This window comes from Colius striatus, chromosome 2 (assembly GCF_028858725.1).
Source record: "Colius striatus isolate bColStr4 chromosome 2, bColStr4.1.hap1, whole genome shotgun sequence".
Classification (NCBI taxonomy): Eukaryota; Metazoa; Chordata; class Aves; order Coliiformes; family Coliidae; genus Colius; species Colius striatus.
In genome coordinates, this window is record NC_084760.1 from 66,284,570 (window position 1) to 66,302,073 (window position 17,504).

A 17,504-nucleotide genomic window follows, 5' to 3' on the forward strand; every position below is an offset into this window, starting at 1 on the left:
GGAGCTAAATCCAGTTAGCAGCTGGTCAGCAGCAGTATTCCCCAGGGCTCAGTGTTGGGATGTTTTTGTTTAACACTTTTATCAATGATCTGGATGAAGTGATTGAGTGCACCATTAGTAAGTTTGCATATGATACAAAGCTGAGCAGGTGTGTGTATATATGCTTGAAAGTAGGAAAGCTCTTCAGAGGGACCTGGACAGGCTGGATCAGTAGGCTAAGGCTAATTGTATGAGGTTTAACAAGGCCAAGTGTTGGTTCCTGCACTTGGGCCACAACTCCAGGCAACACTACAGGCTTGGGGCAGAGGGGCTAGAGAGCTGCCCAGAGGAAAAGGGTGGGGTGGTCGTAATCAATAGCTGGCTGAATATGAGCCAGCAGTGTGCCCAGGTGGCCAAAAGCGCCAATGGCATCCTGACTTGTATCAGAAATAGTGTGGCCAGCAGGACCAGGGCAGTGATTGTCTCCCTGTACTCACCACTGGTGAGGCCACACCTTGAATACTGTGTTCAGTTCTGGGTCCCTCACTACAAGAATGACACAGAGGTGCTGGAGCATGTCCAGAGACAGGCAGCAGAGCTAGCATAAGTCTGATGAGGAGAAGCTGAGGCAACTGGGGGTGTTTAGTCTGGAGAAGAGGAGGCTGAGGGGAGACATGATCACTCTCTGAAACCACCTGATAGGAGGTTGCAGTGAGGTTGGGATCAGTCTCTTCTCTCAATTAAGAAGTAATAGGACAAGAGAAAATGGCCTCAAGTTGCACCAGGGAGGTTTAGATTGGATATTAAGAAGAACTTCGTCACTGAAGGGGTTATCAAACACTGGAATGGGCTGTCCAGGGAAGTGGAAGAGTCACCAACCCTGGAGATATGTATCAACATAGTAAAAATAGATTATTTCTACATGCCTACAGCTACCAATATTTTTACACTTTTTGTAAAGAAAAAGTGATAACGAAAAAAAAAATTGTAAGTATATTTTGGAATTTGCTTTACTGTTGCTAAGCAAACAGATACAAGTGTTTCAATGGCAACTGGAAGTCATTTTTTTAAAAAAAACAGCAGGACACTGAGGCAAAAATTCACTTCCTAAACTTGCAGATATTGTCAAAAGTATAGTCAGGACAATAAAATTTACCAAAATAGGTAATCAAAGTTAAGAAAGAAATGACAAATTATACAGAAAAATATATTGCACTCTATGGAAGACAGAATGACTTATGAAAAATGAAAACATTCTACACTCTTTAACTCTTCCAAAATCCACAGAAAGTTCTAAAAGAATTAGTTTTGAAAGAAGAAAAATACCCTTTTACCATTATTTTCACTACAAATACATATGTAGCTATGAAATACTACTAGAACTATAAAAATATTTTTACTAAAATAAAGATATAATGCAATATATATTTAAACCAGAAATCAATACAGTGGTTTTATTAGGCATCAGTCAGTTGTAAGTCAGTTACTGTTATTAAAAATACAAGTGTATTAATTCAAGATTGGTTTACACTTACCAAGTGTTCTACTAGAAGGTTTTCTCATGTTTTTTTTTAAACCTTTACACAATGGAGAATTTGTCAATAAAGAATACCTAAGTGATAAAACCAAGCAAAAAAATCAATCAATGCAATGGATAAAAACATCAGATTAGGCAAAAGGTCTCAAAACTTCTTTTTAGCTATTTGTGTACATGTGTGTATGTATATGTGTGAGGTTTTCATAAATATACATACAGCATAGTGGAATAGTTATAAGATAAAATATCCAGCAATATAGACAAGATTCATAGACTGTTGTATTTACATGTTAAATCTCATTTCTGTGAATACTAACTAATGATTTTATTCTAAGCACTGAAATGTGCACTTCAGTGAAAATTGTTGTTTTTTTATTGTCTTCATGATGTCAGTGTTTTATTAGAAATCATTGACAGGGCCAAAAAGTACAAGAAAGTAGTAGTCAGCATGGGTTCAGCAAAAGGAAGTCACGCTTGATCAACTTGATAAACTTCTATGATAAACTGACTGGTTTTGTAAGATCCTCATAGGGAAGATGAAGTACAGGCTACATGAGCATACAGTGGGGTGGACTGAAAACCAACTGAACAGCTAAGTCCAGACAATGATGACCAGTGGCACAAAAGTCTGGTTGGAGGCCAGTAATTAGTGGTGTACCCCAGCTATCAATGCAGGGCCCAATTCTATTCGACATTTGCATTACTAATCTGAATGAGGGAGCAGAGCGTACCCTTACCATGTTGGACGATGACAAAAATCTGAAAGGAGCGTCTGATATATCAGAAAGTTATACTGCCATCCAGAGAGATATCCACAGGCTGGAGGAATGGGCTGACAACAACCTCATGAAGTTCAGCATGGGGAAATGTTATGTCCCACATTGGCAGAGCAACATCCCTATGCACCAGTATATGGCCGTAAGGAAGGTTCTGGAGCCAGGCTCTGTGCCCAGTGCTCACTTGAAAGGACAGAAGCAAGTGGAGGCAACTAAAATAGAGGAGGTTCTGTCTGCAAACTACAAAAAAATTCTTTACTGTGTGGGTGACTGAGCATTGGCACAAGTTACATAGAGAGGTTGTGGTAGCTCCCTCCTTGGGAGGGAAGCCACTTTCAAAAGCCACTTTGACATGGTGCTGAGCAACTGACTCAATGTGACCCTGTTTGAGCAGGGCAACTGGATAAGATGACCTGCAGAGGTGCTTTATAACCTCAGCCACTATGTGATTCTCTGATTCTCTGACTCAATATAACTAAAGCATGACAGCAGAAAAAGTAAAATAAAATCATGTCAACAAATAGCACTGTACAAAACCACTTGATACACTACAGTTAGGAAAACAAATTCATAATCCAACTCAGAGGGAAAAAACACTTAGTTATTCTGTACCTGGCAATAACTGATAGACTGTTCTTGTTTCCACACTGGAGAAAATTGCTCTGCTTAGTTCTCACCAACGCAGCAAGGTTAACTTCCAACACAGCAGTCATATCTTCAAACATTGAAGTGATCAAGCATAAAACCTGCAGCAATTACACCATAAAATAACACTAAGTGATTTAAACTTCATAATTTAAGCTCCGACAGTGAAGTATTTTAATGGGAAATGAAATCACTTTCTGGGGCTTATGAAAATTAGTCAGAAATATCCATGGGTTTAGTTTTGCAGGTTATTACACAGTAAAAAGTGGCTAACTGTCCTTCAGAAATATGCTTATGTTGCTTAAATATGTGTTTTAACAGACTTGAATATATAAAAGTTACAGAAGTACTAATATCTTCTACAATAGAGATATTTCTGCAGTAAGATTTATGAGAAAAGAAGCACATATGGAAGAAAGTTTGGTTTCAAAAACATGCTGAGAACTTGCTAACAGCTGAATTCAAAACAAAATCCTACCCTGAAACAAGTCATTGCTATGTTAAATATGTAGAAAGGCCTAGATTCAGCTCAGCTCTGTAGGAACATCAGAAATGGAGTATATAGACAAGAATGCCTTTTATGTCCTTAAAAGTACTTTTAGTGACTTTCCACAGAAATCTTCTCACAGCTCAAATATTTTGGAATGATCCAAAAGCAGTTCATTTTGACATTTATTTCAGAAATCAGGGATGGCAATACTTATATATTTTTTTTCCCCGTAAAAGATTGTCTCTGCTCTCCCAGTGGTTGTACCTGACATTCAGGGTACACACCAAATACTATAAAAAAGAATTTACCTTCTGCTTATTAATCACTTTGGACAGTATACAAACTTTTAAACTACTAAAAAACTTTAAAACTACCCAGTTATTTAAACTAGCAGGTTTCATAAAGAAGACAGTTTCATACACTTCCATAAAATTGACACTATCCAGAGAAACTACCATGTAATTCCCAACAAGCAAAACAAATGTATACATTCATCTGTAAACAAAATGTATAATTAATATTTTTTGAAAATAAATGGAAATGGAAACATTTATTAAATCAATGTTTGCTGTATACTGACCTTTCCATTAACTGCCTTCCTCGTTAATGCACACGATCCAGCAAACTGAATGCTGAGGTCACTGTAATCTTTACCAAAAAGCACATAGTGTTTATAAATTGTATTTCCATTTCAAAAGAAAAAACTATCATCTCTAAGACCAGCTGAAAAAGAATTATTCACACTCATTTCACATCACCATAACCCCTTGTCTTTAGTGCACATACTTCTAGCTTACTCCCACATTTTTAAGTAGGAGTAGAATAACATTCCCTGTATGTAACACTCAGGAACTGCAAAAATTCATTGCTAGCCAGTACAGAAACCTACTACTGACACAGCCGAGACAAGTCATAAGTGCCAGAAAAACACACTGAAATTAACCACAACATTTTTCAAGAAAATGCTTAGCTTCTACTGTATTCTGCTATTTTAAGCTAATTCTTATTTGTATCAGATAACAAAGCAAAGCAACTGCATTATTGTGGATACAAATATATCTTGGAACAACCAGATACTTCCTCAGTGTGAATAAAGATGACAGGGACAAGCTGATGCAGCTGGCAAGCTACTTCCAATTATTAGGAACAACTGCTGCATATTAATCAATTGAGCCCTGTGTGATCACATGGGTGGAAGCAGCATATAAGGAAGTAGCTAGCAAAGGGAGGGTGGCTTTGAGTCAGTCTTGCTGGTTACTGTATGGGCATCTTTGTATGGGCACTACTTGAGCCATTAAAACACATTATGGTGTAGTCAGATATCTTATAAACATACCTTTGTAAGATAAAAAAGTTTCTAATTCAAAGTTTGCCAGATTAATTACAAACAAGCCAGAAGAGCTTCCAATCCAATAATAGCTAGTATTAAGGGCAGAACACCTATTAAAAAGGGAGAGAAAGAGAAAAGAAAATATAACAAAAATAGAACTAGAAAGCTTTACTTATTATCACACAGGACATAGAAAACTGTGGTTTTTAATACTGGTTTACCCATTCTCACTACAACAGTAATAATAAACCAGACAAAAAAAAAATCTTAAATATACAGCATTTTTAAAAAACATGTACTTTAAGTTAAAAGTTTCACTCAGAATTAATGAAGTTTTGAAAGCTAAGAAGGGAACACAATCCCTGATTTTGTATAAGTGCATATGGCAAGTCTAAAGCAGCATAGGAAATACTTTTCTTCAATATTACTGTAGTAACAGTTGGGAGATGCTATAAAAACATGGTATATACAAAGGGTAAATTCAAAGAAAGAGGCAAATCCATTTCTATTCTCACTTTTACCACTTGTAAAATGAACTCACAAAAAGCAGTGAAATTAGTATGTTTGTACATAGTTAAAGTAGAAGAGAAAAACGAGAACAAACTAGAGGGAAAAAGAAATGAGGCAAGCCTGGAATGTATGCCTCAGTCTGTGCTTAGTGGCAGTTAGGTAATGAAATCCAGCCTTCACAAACATCACAGAGTAGACCAAGTGGTTAAAATTTCAATCGACACCCTCACAGAAGAAAAATGTTAACAAGGAGAAGATGCTTATAACAAACTAGTGGTTGTCATTCTCAAAAACTGAAAATGTTTTGATGCCTCAGTAAATAAAAATTGACATCAACAATTTGACAAATTTTCTAAATAGGAATGGCTAGACTTATCAGTTTGATTTCCAAAGTCAGACACAAGACTTGAAGTAAGGCTATAGAAAAATATAAAGCTGAAACTTGGCATGAAAAGACTCACCACAATGGCTCAATATCAGTCTTATAAAAAGCAAACAAACAAAAAACCCCCACCAACCAAGCAACAAAGTCCAAAGCCCAGAAACAGTCAAATATTGAAAAAGCACACTGGGAAAGACAGTTTCAGTTCTGGTTTGTGATACCTTTATGTTCTCTGTATAGTTTTATTTATGGTTTGCTCTAATTTCATACAAAGCATTTATGGACTGATTTAATTTGTGATTCTTTGAATTATTTATAAAGAAATGGGACTATCAAGTTATTATGAATAATTATATCAATTGATCTAATGCCCACTCTACAATAATAAAATGCCATCCACTCTGATGAAATTACTCTATGTCAAAAAATGTAGGGAAGTATGAGACCCATATTTTTTGGACCTCAGCATTGAAAAACGTTTCATTGCTGCATGTCATTGCTGGCAGGGAAAGTGGTAAATCAGGGATTGCTCAGTTGTTCAGAAAAATCTGAACCACTTACTAAAATGAACACATGGTAAATAAAGAAATTAAACAGAAAAATACTTCTAAATACAAAATTATCGAACCAAAATATAATAGATAGTAAGAATGCAATGGTCATGGTTATTTACAAGCAAAACAATATCTCACAGAATCACAGGATGGCTGGGGTTAGAAGGGACTTCTAGAGATCACCCAGTCCAGCCCCCTGCTAAAGGAAGTTCCCCTCCATCAGGTCACACAAGAACGTGTCCAGATGGGTTGGGAAACCTCCAGAGAAGGAGCCTCCACATCCTCCCTGGGCAGCCTGTGCTCTCACCTCAACACCAAAGGAGTTTTTCCTTCTGTGGAACTTCCTGTGTTCCAGCTTGTGCCCGCTACCCCTTGTCCTGTCACTGGGCACAATCCACCCTTTAGGTATTTATAAGCATTCATAAAGTCCCCTTTCAGTCTTCTCCACACAGAAAAGCCCCAGGTCTCTCAGCCTTTCCTCATAACAGAGATGCTCCAGTCCCCTCATCATCTTGATAGGCCTCCACTGGACTCTCTCTAAAAGTTCATTGTCTCTCCTGCACTGGAGAGCCCAGAATTGGACACAGTACTCCAAATGTGGTCTTACCAGGTCAGAGTAGACGGGGAGGAGAACCTCCCTTGACCTGCTGGCCACGCTCTTCTAGATGCACCCCAGGATGCCACTGGCCTTCTTGGCCATGAGGGCACATTGCTGGTTCATGTTTAGTTTGTCATCAACCAGAACTCTCAGATTTATTTCCTTAGGAAAGCAAACTAAATACAAATTTGGCTTTTTAATTCTAATTGGATACTTAATTATTTTTAACTGATCTTTACTGATCAATTGGTATCAATACATGCTAAAATGGATATTTCCAATGCCAGTATAAGAAAATTATTTGTCAGACTAAAAACAAGTTTTAACTTTGCATCAGTTTGTGCATAATTATCTACCTAAGAGGAGGCCACAAAAACTTGCAGATCACCAAAAACATTCTTTGGTTTTCCTATTGCATTTTAAAAAAACACAGTAAGTTGAAGTGAAAATAATCCAAGAACCAACAGGAATTCCTAGGAACAGATTCCAGACAAATATTTGGTGGTATTTTAAAGGACTTACGTGTTTTCTTCACTATGGGAAAGTCCAAAAAAGTCACAGTGTTCAATTAAAAGGACAGGCAATGATGTTTCCACTGATCCTTGTGGTCTCATCCTGTTTGCTTTGCACAGCTTGAAAGTATTTTGCTGTTCATCTAAGAAATACAGTAATACTAGCTATCAACAAACAATGAAATAAGGGAAACATTATTTTAAAGAATTGGATGTAGCAAAGTAGCTTGAACTACGACCACACTCAGTAAGTTTCTATTTCAAAAGCTGGATATAGCCTGAGTCAGCCCTCTTGCAGTATCTTTCCTCATTATCATGTTATTTTTAGTACTGTCTTCTTTCAAATACGTAGAGATAAAATCCAAAGAGCATACTACGGATTGAAAAACAGTTGGTAAAATGTGAGTTTGTGTCAAAAAGTGGTTCTGAAAGCCATAATCCAACAACTCTTAAGTACACTGGATACTTTTCCACTTAGCCTGAAAATTCCCTTGACACTAACGTTACAATATAATTCAAAACCAAGATGGAAAGCCACCTCAGTTAAGGAGTCTCCAATCCATTATGCATGTGCAATTCACACCTAGGAACTAGTAGCACTGAACTCAGCATTAGGCACAAACACTACATCACTCTTGTTCAAATATCCCAAGATGAAAGTGACATCTGTATATTTTAAAAAACAAGAAGAAACGTAGCAGTCGGTCACATTAGGTTGGAACCTTAGGATTGTTGCTGCTGGACCACCAGGCAGCTAAGAATACAACAGTCACTGGAGCCAGAAAAAGAGCAAGCAAGGCAAAACAGATCTCCCTTTTCCTAAAGAAAGCTCCCTCTTGCCTGCCTTTAGAAAGACCTCAACTCACTTCAGCTAGTGTGCAGGTAGCCTGAATGCCTCATTTGGGAACATGGAATCACCTTGCTGAGGTTACCAGTGCAGTCTTGAAAAACATATAAGTATGTGTTACATAATGAGAAATACCACAGCCAGTGAAATATCATGTCACGGAGGCACTGGCTTAGATAGATTGAAAAAGAGATTCCTAGACACTTCAGAGGTAACTAAAAAATGGTAGTCCACTTGCACAATGGATGAATTTTTAGGCACTGATTCTGTTCTCACTGAAGCTTTGGGCAATGGATTTAGTAAAAATCAAATATCAAAAGTTCATATCATGCAATGATTTATAAGCAGATGCATTGCCCAAGATTTTATTATAGACATACAGGCATAATTCTTTCCAGATATTTCAAATAATTATTTCCAGATATGCCCACACCCAATTTCATATCAGCTTCAGTAAGAATTCTATGCCACAGCCTGAGACTCAGAAATCTATCACTTCTAATAAATTCTCATGGTATAAAAAGCACACATTTGTGTCATGGTTTAGCAAGGAGCAGCTTTTGCTTGGTAACAGGGGGAGTGGGTTGCAGTGAAGACCCGGTAAAGAGTTTTTGGACTGTCCTCCGGCTCCTGGGTTCACACCCACCTCCAGCCCGGCTGGGCCAATCTGGCACCTCTGTGATCGCTATTTAGGGATGTGAATTTGAAGTGCTGGCAGGAGGTGTAAGAGTGATACAAGATGGAGGCAACCACGTGGACCCCACAGTCAGAGAAGGAGGGAAGAAGGAAGGAGGAGCACCAGACCAGAGACCACTCTGCAAGCCGTGGCGAGAATGCAGGCTGTACCCCTGCAACCCATGCAGGGCCATGACAGGACTGAGAGCCACCAGCAGCTCCATGTGAGTACACCTGGACAGGAGAGGGAATGTGTGGGCAGGCGGCCATGGCACAGGCCATACTGGAGAGCCTGCACACCGCGGAGCAGACCCACACAAGAGGCATTTATCCTTTGGGATAAATGCACGTCAGAGCAGCCTGTGCTGGGCTGCCGTGTGTGTGAGGTACCCCACGGACTTGCAGGGAGGACTGGTGCGGAACCCACCTGCCCTGAGGAGGGACAAACAGCAGAAGCTATCAGGAATAGACTGATTGAAACCCCCACTCCCTGCCCCCCTGAGCTGTTTGGGGTGGGGAGGAGGTAAAAACACCAGGATCAGGGCTCTGAGCCCGAGAAGAGGGGAGGAGTGGGCAGAAGGTGGTCTTAAAGGACTGGCCAGACTCTTCATTGTTGTACCACTCTGTGTTGTTTCATGTTTGTTATGTTTTGGGGTTTTGTGGTTATGTTTTAGTTGATATTGCTTTAAATGATTTTGTTTTCTTCCCCAAGCTGAGTAGCCTGGTCTGTTTTGTCCTGGACCTTAAGCAGCAATTAAGCTCTCCCTGCCTTTTGGCAATCCTCAGGTCTTTGGTAATTGAGGCTAATAGTGGTCTTTTTTTCCATGATAGGCCTAAACCACAACAGCTTGGTAGCCAGTAACAGCTAGAATATAGTACAAACAGCAATATAGAAATGCTGTGCTACCTGTTTCTTTTCCAGTTTTCCACAATTTGTTACAGAATTTATCTTGCTCTTTCTTTAAGTTGATTTTTGCTATGCAACGGTAATTATGATCACTGATTAAACTGAAGATCCAAAGCTGCAAGAAAAAGGAAAAAGCAGTTGCAATAACCTTTTGACCTTAAACATAAAGCTTACACGAATACAGACTGAAGGTCCAATATTTAAAACTGTTGATGTAACTAGGGAATTTTTGTAACTTGAATCTCGCCTTGGACCAGAAATTGAATTACATGCACTTCTAAGATTATCAAAAGATATCTTAAATCTAGCAAAAGCAGCCATTAGCAATTCGGACTTCATGTGCAATTCTCATGTGTTTATGTCTGAAAAAAACTCCTAAAAGACTGTTTCCCACAATTAAAAATCACAGCTAACCTGCATGTAATTGCTCACTGTGTTGTGTACATTAATTTCATTTATACCTTTGTCTTTTTAGGCATCACTATAGTTAAATCTTTATTTTTCTTTACAGTTCACTGAATGGTAATACTGAAGGAAAACAGCTGAAAAATGTCATGTAAATATATTCTTAACATTAAAGAGGAGGTGAAATGCATATTCACATTTATCACATTCTGATTAGAATTCCAACATGCTGAAATCACAGGCTCTTCCATTTGTTGCCATATGTTTCATTTCCTGGCCAAAATCAGAAATTCCCGGTTTTTATAATTTTTTTTCTTTTAAAACACATATATTTACAGCCTTTCAGTGTACTCACTGATTCTGGACTTGAAAACTTCCCTGGTTTCCAGGGAAAAGGTCCTGTTTTGTAGTAGAGGTATTATAGACCACATATGGTTTATGCACAAAGCACTGAACTATGCTTACTGAAATATTTGTTGTAACAGTTCAAAACGTGTGTGGTTTGTGAAGCTTTTTTATAGGCATATACATTAACAGCAGTTGACTGTTTTGACAGAGACTAAGACTAATGGGTAATTCTTACCTGTCCATCAGCGCATCCAGTGATAAGGTGCTTATTTTCTTCATCAATTAGCAAACTTAGCAAAGGAAATGCTGTTTCAAAAACGACAAAAATATTTCCAGAGTAGACACAAATCAGATACTTAATTGAAATACATAATTCAAAATCTAATCCTCTCATTCATAGACACAAGTGAAAAGAAACCTTACTGCAAGGTTGTGTTGATAACGGCTTTACATTTACAGGTCCTATGGCTTGTCTTTCACTCAAGCTGCTATGGCAGTGGTTTTCTGCCCCCTTTCACCCAAGTTGCTGTGGCATTGTTTTCACAGCCCCTGTGACAGTTGATATCCCTTTTTCCTATGCTGTTATTTTCATGGCTTTGTACATGCAAACCCTGATACTGTGTTTAAGGCACATTTTCAAGGGAAGCAATAGCCACAGGCAAACAAGGAGGAATTACTCCTTTCCCTTTCCCTTTCCTTTCCTTTCCTTTCCTTTCCTTTCCTTTCCTTTCCTTTCCTTTCCTTTCCTTTCCTTTCCTTTCCTTTCCTTTCCTTTCCTTTCCTTTCCTTTCCTTTCCTTTCCTTTCCTTTCCTTTCCTTTCCTTTCCTTTCCTTTCCTTTCCTTTCCTTTCCTTTCCTTTCCTTTCCTTTCCTTTCCTTTCCTTTCCTTCCCTTCCCTTTCCCTTTCCCCTTTCCCTTTCCCTTTCCCTTTCCCCTTCCCTTTCCCTTTCCCTTTCCCTTTCCCTTTCCCTTTCCCTTTCCCTTTCCCTTTCCCTTTCCCTTTCCCTTTCCTTCTATGTGGTTTTATTTTCTAGTTTACATGAATAATATGAATGCACAAAGCTTAATAATCTCCATGCAGCTTGTGCCTACAAAGTCTGCTCCAGTCATGTCACCACTAACAGCACCGTGCTAGTGGGAGCAGGTCCTGCTGAAAACTATATGGTTCCTGTAGAAAAAGTGCTATTGAGAAGGGGTCTCTGCTGCACTGGAAAAGTACTGGAAAGCTACTACAAAAAGTAGCTGGAAAGCTACTACAAAAGCTACTACAAAAAGTACTGGAAAGATACTACAAAAGTAGCTTTCACCTTAAAGTCGATACATGTCCTCAGCTCAAGACACTTAATAAATCTCCATATAATACAGTATTTCCTTCCATGTCATACACAAAACTTGAAAGAAGGCAAGCACATAGTACTCAGATAGTGGAACTGTACATACAAAACATGAGAACTCTATTTGCATATCTCAGTAAATGGCAATGGTTACATGTACATCCTGTACAAAAAGAGCTGTTTATGAAAGTATACTAAAACTCTCTACCCAGAAGTACATTTTAAAAGAAAAGATATTTACTAAGGGCTTTAAAGGATAATATGTCTACTATCACCTAGTTTTCTAGAATTACTTTTACTAAATACTTCTATAACAATTTTAAATTATTTTCTGCAGGGGAGTTGGACTAGATGATCTCTAAAGGTCCCTTCCAACCCCTACCATTCTATGACTCTATGGTTCTAGAGAAAGCATTATTATTTTTATATGAAAAAGCACATTTAAAAAACTTACATGTTAATACTCCTGACTGATGTATTAACTGGCCAGCAGAATAGTCCCACACCTTTAGGAAGAAAAAAATAATTAGGCACCTGCTTAGACCTTTGAGGCAAACATGAACTTCAATGGCCATCATGTGCTGAAAATGGCAAAATGCAGCCATTAAAATGATGCAATATGGTAGGGATGTTTTTCAGCATTTCCAGCTACTTGGTGCTTTGTTTAACTAATAAGTATACACAGTGAAAAAGGTGAAACTCTCCTGGTATAGATAAAACAAAATCATCAGATGTACCTATTATCATCTTTGGTTAGGCTGATCTAATGACAAGCTAAATCATTATTAACATGACCGTTTCTAAGTGATGCATTCTATGCTTAATAGTTGACTAAGAAAGCTAAATAAAACCATTTTTTTCCTTTCATGTTGTTACCTCTATGACCCTTCCTCTCCACAAGTACTTCTACTGCATTTATCATAACTATCACAGTTGGGACTGAAAAACATCACAGCCAGACAGTCCCTGCATTCTGAATATGGATGGGAGCCTTGGGACAGCTCCCAAGCTTATTTGTTCATGTTTTGTTTTCCTCTGGATGCAACCATTGTTCTTCTGAAAAGCTGTTTCTGAAGATCACGTTTCATAATTTTATCTGAAGAGATTCTGATCTGTTTTACGTCTTTAGTCAGGTAAAAGGGCTTCAGGAGCACACAGCTGTGGACACTACAAGCCCTGCAATCACAGGAGCCAACTATCATAGACTCCAGCATGGCTGCTCTCAGAGAATTCCCTATGATCTGCAGAATAAGGCAAAGAAAATAAAACTTGAAGACTTACTTACTAAATTATTTGAGAGATTTGCAAAATATTTTAATTTGATTGGCATTTAAAAAAACCCCTACAAAGCTTATTCATTGGCATCTTGTATAATTTATCAATTCTTCATTAAATTAATATGAAGAAGCATATAGATTTTTTCCCTTCATTTATTTTTACCTTGACTTAATGTCTTAGATCAACTTAAACCAAATAAGAAACAATCTGTCAGTATTATTATTTCCTAAAATTCCAATTCAATCAAATTTTATTCAGAACAGAGATATGTAAAAATTAGATTTAAGAAAAAACAAAACCAAACCAACAATCAACCCCAACAACCAACCAAACCCAAACCCAACCTTTGATATGTTAAAGTTTAATATTTAATTTAGCTTGTAGAACCAAATGTTTAGAATGTTTAGAATAACACAGAGGACAATCAGTAGATTAAGCTCTATCTGATTTAGGTACCCATCCCAGTATCTCTGGGAAGACACATCTGGGTTCACTCAGGCTCCTTGTTTCCCCTTACTAAGGTGTTTTCAGTTGTCATCATGTACACCAGCAGCAATGTGTTATCATATACAATGAAAATGTTTTGGCAACAAATCCTACCAGTATGCAATAACCCAAACCAATATTCTCAAAAAGGGAAAATTCCAATCAATGTCCACAGACTCAAAGTGAAATGCTTTCATTCAGCTGGCATACCTGATACATTTCAGAGCGAAATTGATCAAAACAGGGGTTTTTATTTCCATTTTCCAGATCATAATAATGGCCAAAGTTAATAGTTCACTGTGGAAAGTGTTGAACACAAACCTGCAATTGTTCTTTTAAAAGAGTAATTAATTTTACCATACTTTTCCAAGCAACTCTAAGAACAGTGTCCTGATCTCTATAAAGTCAAAGATGGGCTTTGCTTTTCTTCAGAAAATATTTAAAAGGAAAACCAGACTACTTCACATATTCACTATATTATGTTCTTTGAAAGTGCAAATCTACAATTTCCTTGCCTTAAAGGTTCTGTCCTCTGACACGGATATAAGCATACTTTTCTCCCATGTGCAAAAGTCGGCTGCAGTCACTGGAGCCAAGTGGCCATCCAATTCAGCCAGTATAGCTTCATTCTGTCATCAGTCATGTCAAAACACAATCAGACAAGATTTCAAACTAAAAATGACAATTAGTTAAATGTTTTAAGAAGTAATAACTGTTGCTAAAAACTGTCAGATTTCAATTCAAAATATTAGTTCAGTAAGATTTTTCTTATTGAAACTGCAGCCTTCCTCATCACTGGCAAAACAGCTACACATCACATCTGCTTCCTGAGAATGACTATGTAGGGCCAGTTTGTCAGATGTCCTCAGACTGTTTTCTTCTTCCAAGTTCTTGAAATACTCTTTTGCCTTTTTTTAATTAAGTCTCCTAACTGGTATACGATGCATTATCAAGCATTACTTTATACTTATTTTCATCTACATGAGAAAAATTAATGTTTTTGCTTAATTATACTGACCCTTATGTATCGTAAGTTTATTTGAAAGTGAAAAAGAAATACCAGTACCATGTCTACAAAGAATGGTATCTCACCTGTGCACTTAGCATGTAGATGTGTTTTCCAGCACATACTGCCACTTGCTGATCATCTGGACTAAATTTTACGTGAAGCACCAGTCCCAAAAGAGTTCCTATAACATTTCCTCGAGGAGTTAACCCTGCAGTAATTTTATGGTTAATGAGACTTGATGAAATACAAAACTCTAGCGCAGTGAGCTTCTCAGAAACTTTGCATAGGAGTTATCTAACCACAGAGCTATCCCAGTTTCTGTCAGGAAGATGTTCAGAACAACCCACAGTTTAATTATATCAGGCTATTGGAAAACAAAGCACAGAACTGTGCACCAGCAGGATTCCTCCATCTGCCTTGTTGCCTAGACATGACCCAGTACTCTTTTGAGATAGTAGTATTAAGTGTGCCCATCAAATCATCTTCCATGAAAGTCTGCCATGGACAGGATTTTTAGAGGAGGGTAATGTGCCCAAAGAATCCAGCAGTGCCACATTCATTTTGGAAGCAAGAAATCTTGACTAAAGCCCAGCAAAAGAGGAGTTTGAAAAATACTTTTTTGCTGGAGAATATCCCAGCCACTCAGCCATCAAGCAAGGGGATTTCCCTTCTCTTTGCCTTAATTCTTCTGTGGGGGAGAGCTGAAAGAGGAAATGCACCACTAAATATCATTACAGAGTGAGATGATAAGATGAGCTTTGAGAGCTTTCTTTTTCATTGTGCAGGGGTTCTTCTTTGTTGCAGGAGACAGGAGTGACCAGACACCAATATGATGTGCATCAGCTCCATTTTATTGTCATATATTCATCACTTATATACCTTTTCCAAATGCTGTATACGTGCTACAACTCATGGCAATTAGTCAATACTAAAGATCACGCACTATGCATAAGGCCTCAAAGTTTCATTTTTGTAACAACTTAGACACCAACCTCATTGTGTTAAAACACCATCCTTATTGTACTTAAAACATCAGCCTTATTGTGCTTAAAATATAGTGTTAGTTTTGTCTAACACTAGACTATGGTTATGCTTACCTTACATTTACTTAACTTTATACTATTGTTAGTTACATATGTTACAATTTGTTAGTCAGGTGCAAGCAATCATACAATGCTTAACTGAATGCTCTATTCTATTTTCTAACAATGCTTAGTTTTATGCTCTATCCTGTCTTCTTGCTTTGACCTTGTTTCTGTTACAATCTGCAGTTTCAGTTTTCCCCCTTGCTCAAGCTTGCTATCACATAGGCATTCTTTTCTTTTTCTGCTGCCAAAGGCAATTCAAAGACAAACTGCTGACTTTCTCTGTTTCTGTCTAACTCCATAACACTCATTATAGCCCAGGCCCCAACACTTGTGTTTCTCCTCTCTCTTCCCAGTTTAATTCTGGCCATCACACTGGTTGAAGCAGGCTGGTTTCTGCAAAGCCCTATTTTATGATGCTACCTTTAACCACCTCCCTCCTCAGCAAGCCAGGGAGGGGAGAAAATAGAGTAGTGTAGTGGACACCTAGCATCCAGCCAGGGTAAAACCACCACAGGAGGTTTCGGTCATCTGATTAAATTCTAAGATTGCATAAGCAACAAATTGATTGGATACAGGCTCAACATCTATAGGTGTCCTTTTCCAGGTTTCATCCTAGATGCTGTGAAGCATTTCTACAATTGATTAATGTGTCAAGATCTACCAGGATGGAGAGACTGATCATGCAAAGAACTTCTTATCTACCTTGATAGAGTTGATAAGAATATGGTCAGAGAAAACAAGCCAAGACTGTGCAGAGCACAGCCTGGGGAAAAAAAAATGCTAGAGAGCATCTGCTCAAGAGCCTGTAGACAGAGAGAAAAAGAGAAAGAAAAAAAACTCAGCAGCAGAGAATTTGTCTCACAATTGTCCTTGTATTAAAACTACATATACTCTTTGTAGTCTACTGTCTAATCCTAATTTTTTGTTTCCTCCAAATTCATATTCCCATTTTCTGCCCACTCCCTGAAACATTCTTTCTCTAATTCCTATGTGGATGAAAATGCAATAATGATATTTATTATAAAAGGACTTAAATTGTTCACTTTACAACTGTAATTTTCATAATATGTAGATTTGCAAGTTCAACATTGAGTAGAGCACAAGAGACAACTCCCACACATTAAAATCACAGGCAAATCTCTAACTACAGGTAACAAGGAGTAGTGCTGGATAGTGCCATGGGACAATAATGACACCAAAGGGGGACTCTAATACCTCTCACGCTGTAACAATCTATTTTGGACACACTGTCATTAGGAGTCCACTGAGTTGTGACTCTGGGGGTCTTGCTCCCTTTCTTTCATTATTCCTCTACTTTCCAAATGATTTAGGCTTGAAGAGGGGTTAGCACTGCATCTTAGAATCTAACTCCACTGGTTGAGACTTCAAACCAGGATGGTGGTCAGGATACTAGAACTTCTGCTTTCTTTGTGTTAGGTCATCCTAATTCTCCTTCACTCATGCAGACTCCTCCCAAATCAGATATTTGCATTGCTCCTCCACACACATGACAACAGTGCTCCTGAGAAGATTTGATGGCCAGACTGGCTGTGCTGCTAACCTGATCCAGCTTGGCATTGCCAACAAAGAACAACAGAGCAACAAAGCACTATTTATCACTGTTAGAGTTGCTGAATCTGAATGGCTATCACATACTACTCAGAAATAACAAACCTTTTATAGCAGTTGTGGAGGAAAAGGAAGTACTGGAAGTCTGTCTTCTAAGGTGGTCTGTTCAGAGACTGGCTGGGCATTGGTCTGCTTATAGGAGGTGGTGAGCAATTGCCTTGCCATCACTTTTTAATATCTATAAT

The 17,504-nt window shown here is 38.1% G+C and overlaps 1 protein-coding gene across 1 annotated transcript in view; it reads right to left on the reverse strand.

Annotated features, from left to right (window-relative positions):
- The window catches only part of WDR27 (WD repeat domain 27), a 61,891-nt gene that overhangs the window by 43,192 nt on the left and 1,195 nt on the right, over positions 1–17,504 (reverse strand). The window contains exons 3-12 of the mRNA XM_010198880.2: positions 14,686–14,810; positions 14,109–14,222; positions 12,284–12,335; positions 10,731–10,801; positions 9,743–9,857; positions 7,324–7,456; positions 4,764–4,867; positions 4,008–4,075; positions 2,905–3,038; positions 1,515–1,591 (exon numbers count right to left, since the gene is read on the reverse strand). Coding sequence (XP_010197182.2) covers positions 1,515–1,591; positions 2,905–3,038; positions 4,008–4,075; positions 4,764–4,867; positions 7,324–7,456; positions 9,743–9,857; positions 10,731–10,801; positions 12,284–12,335; positions 14,109–14,222; positions 14,686–14,810 — 993 coding nt within the window. The remainder of the gene's footprint in view (positions 1–1,514; positions 1,592–2,904; positions 3,039–4,007; positions 4,076–4,763; positions 4,868–7,323; positions 7,457–9,742; positions 9,858–10,730; positions 10,802–12,283; positions 12,336–14,108; positions 14,223–14,685; positions 14,811–17,504) is intronic.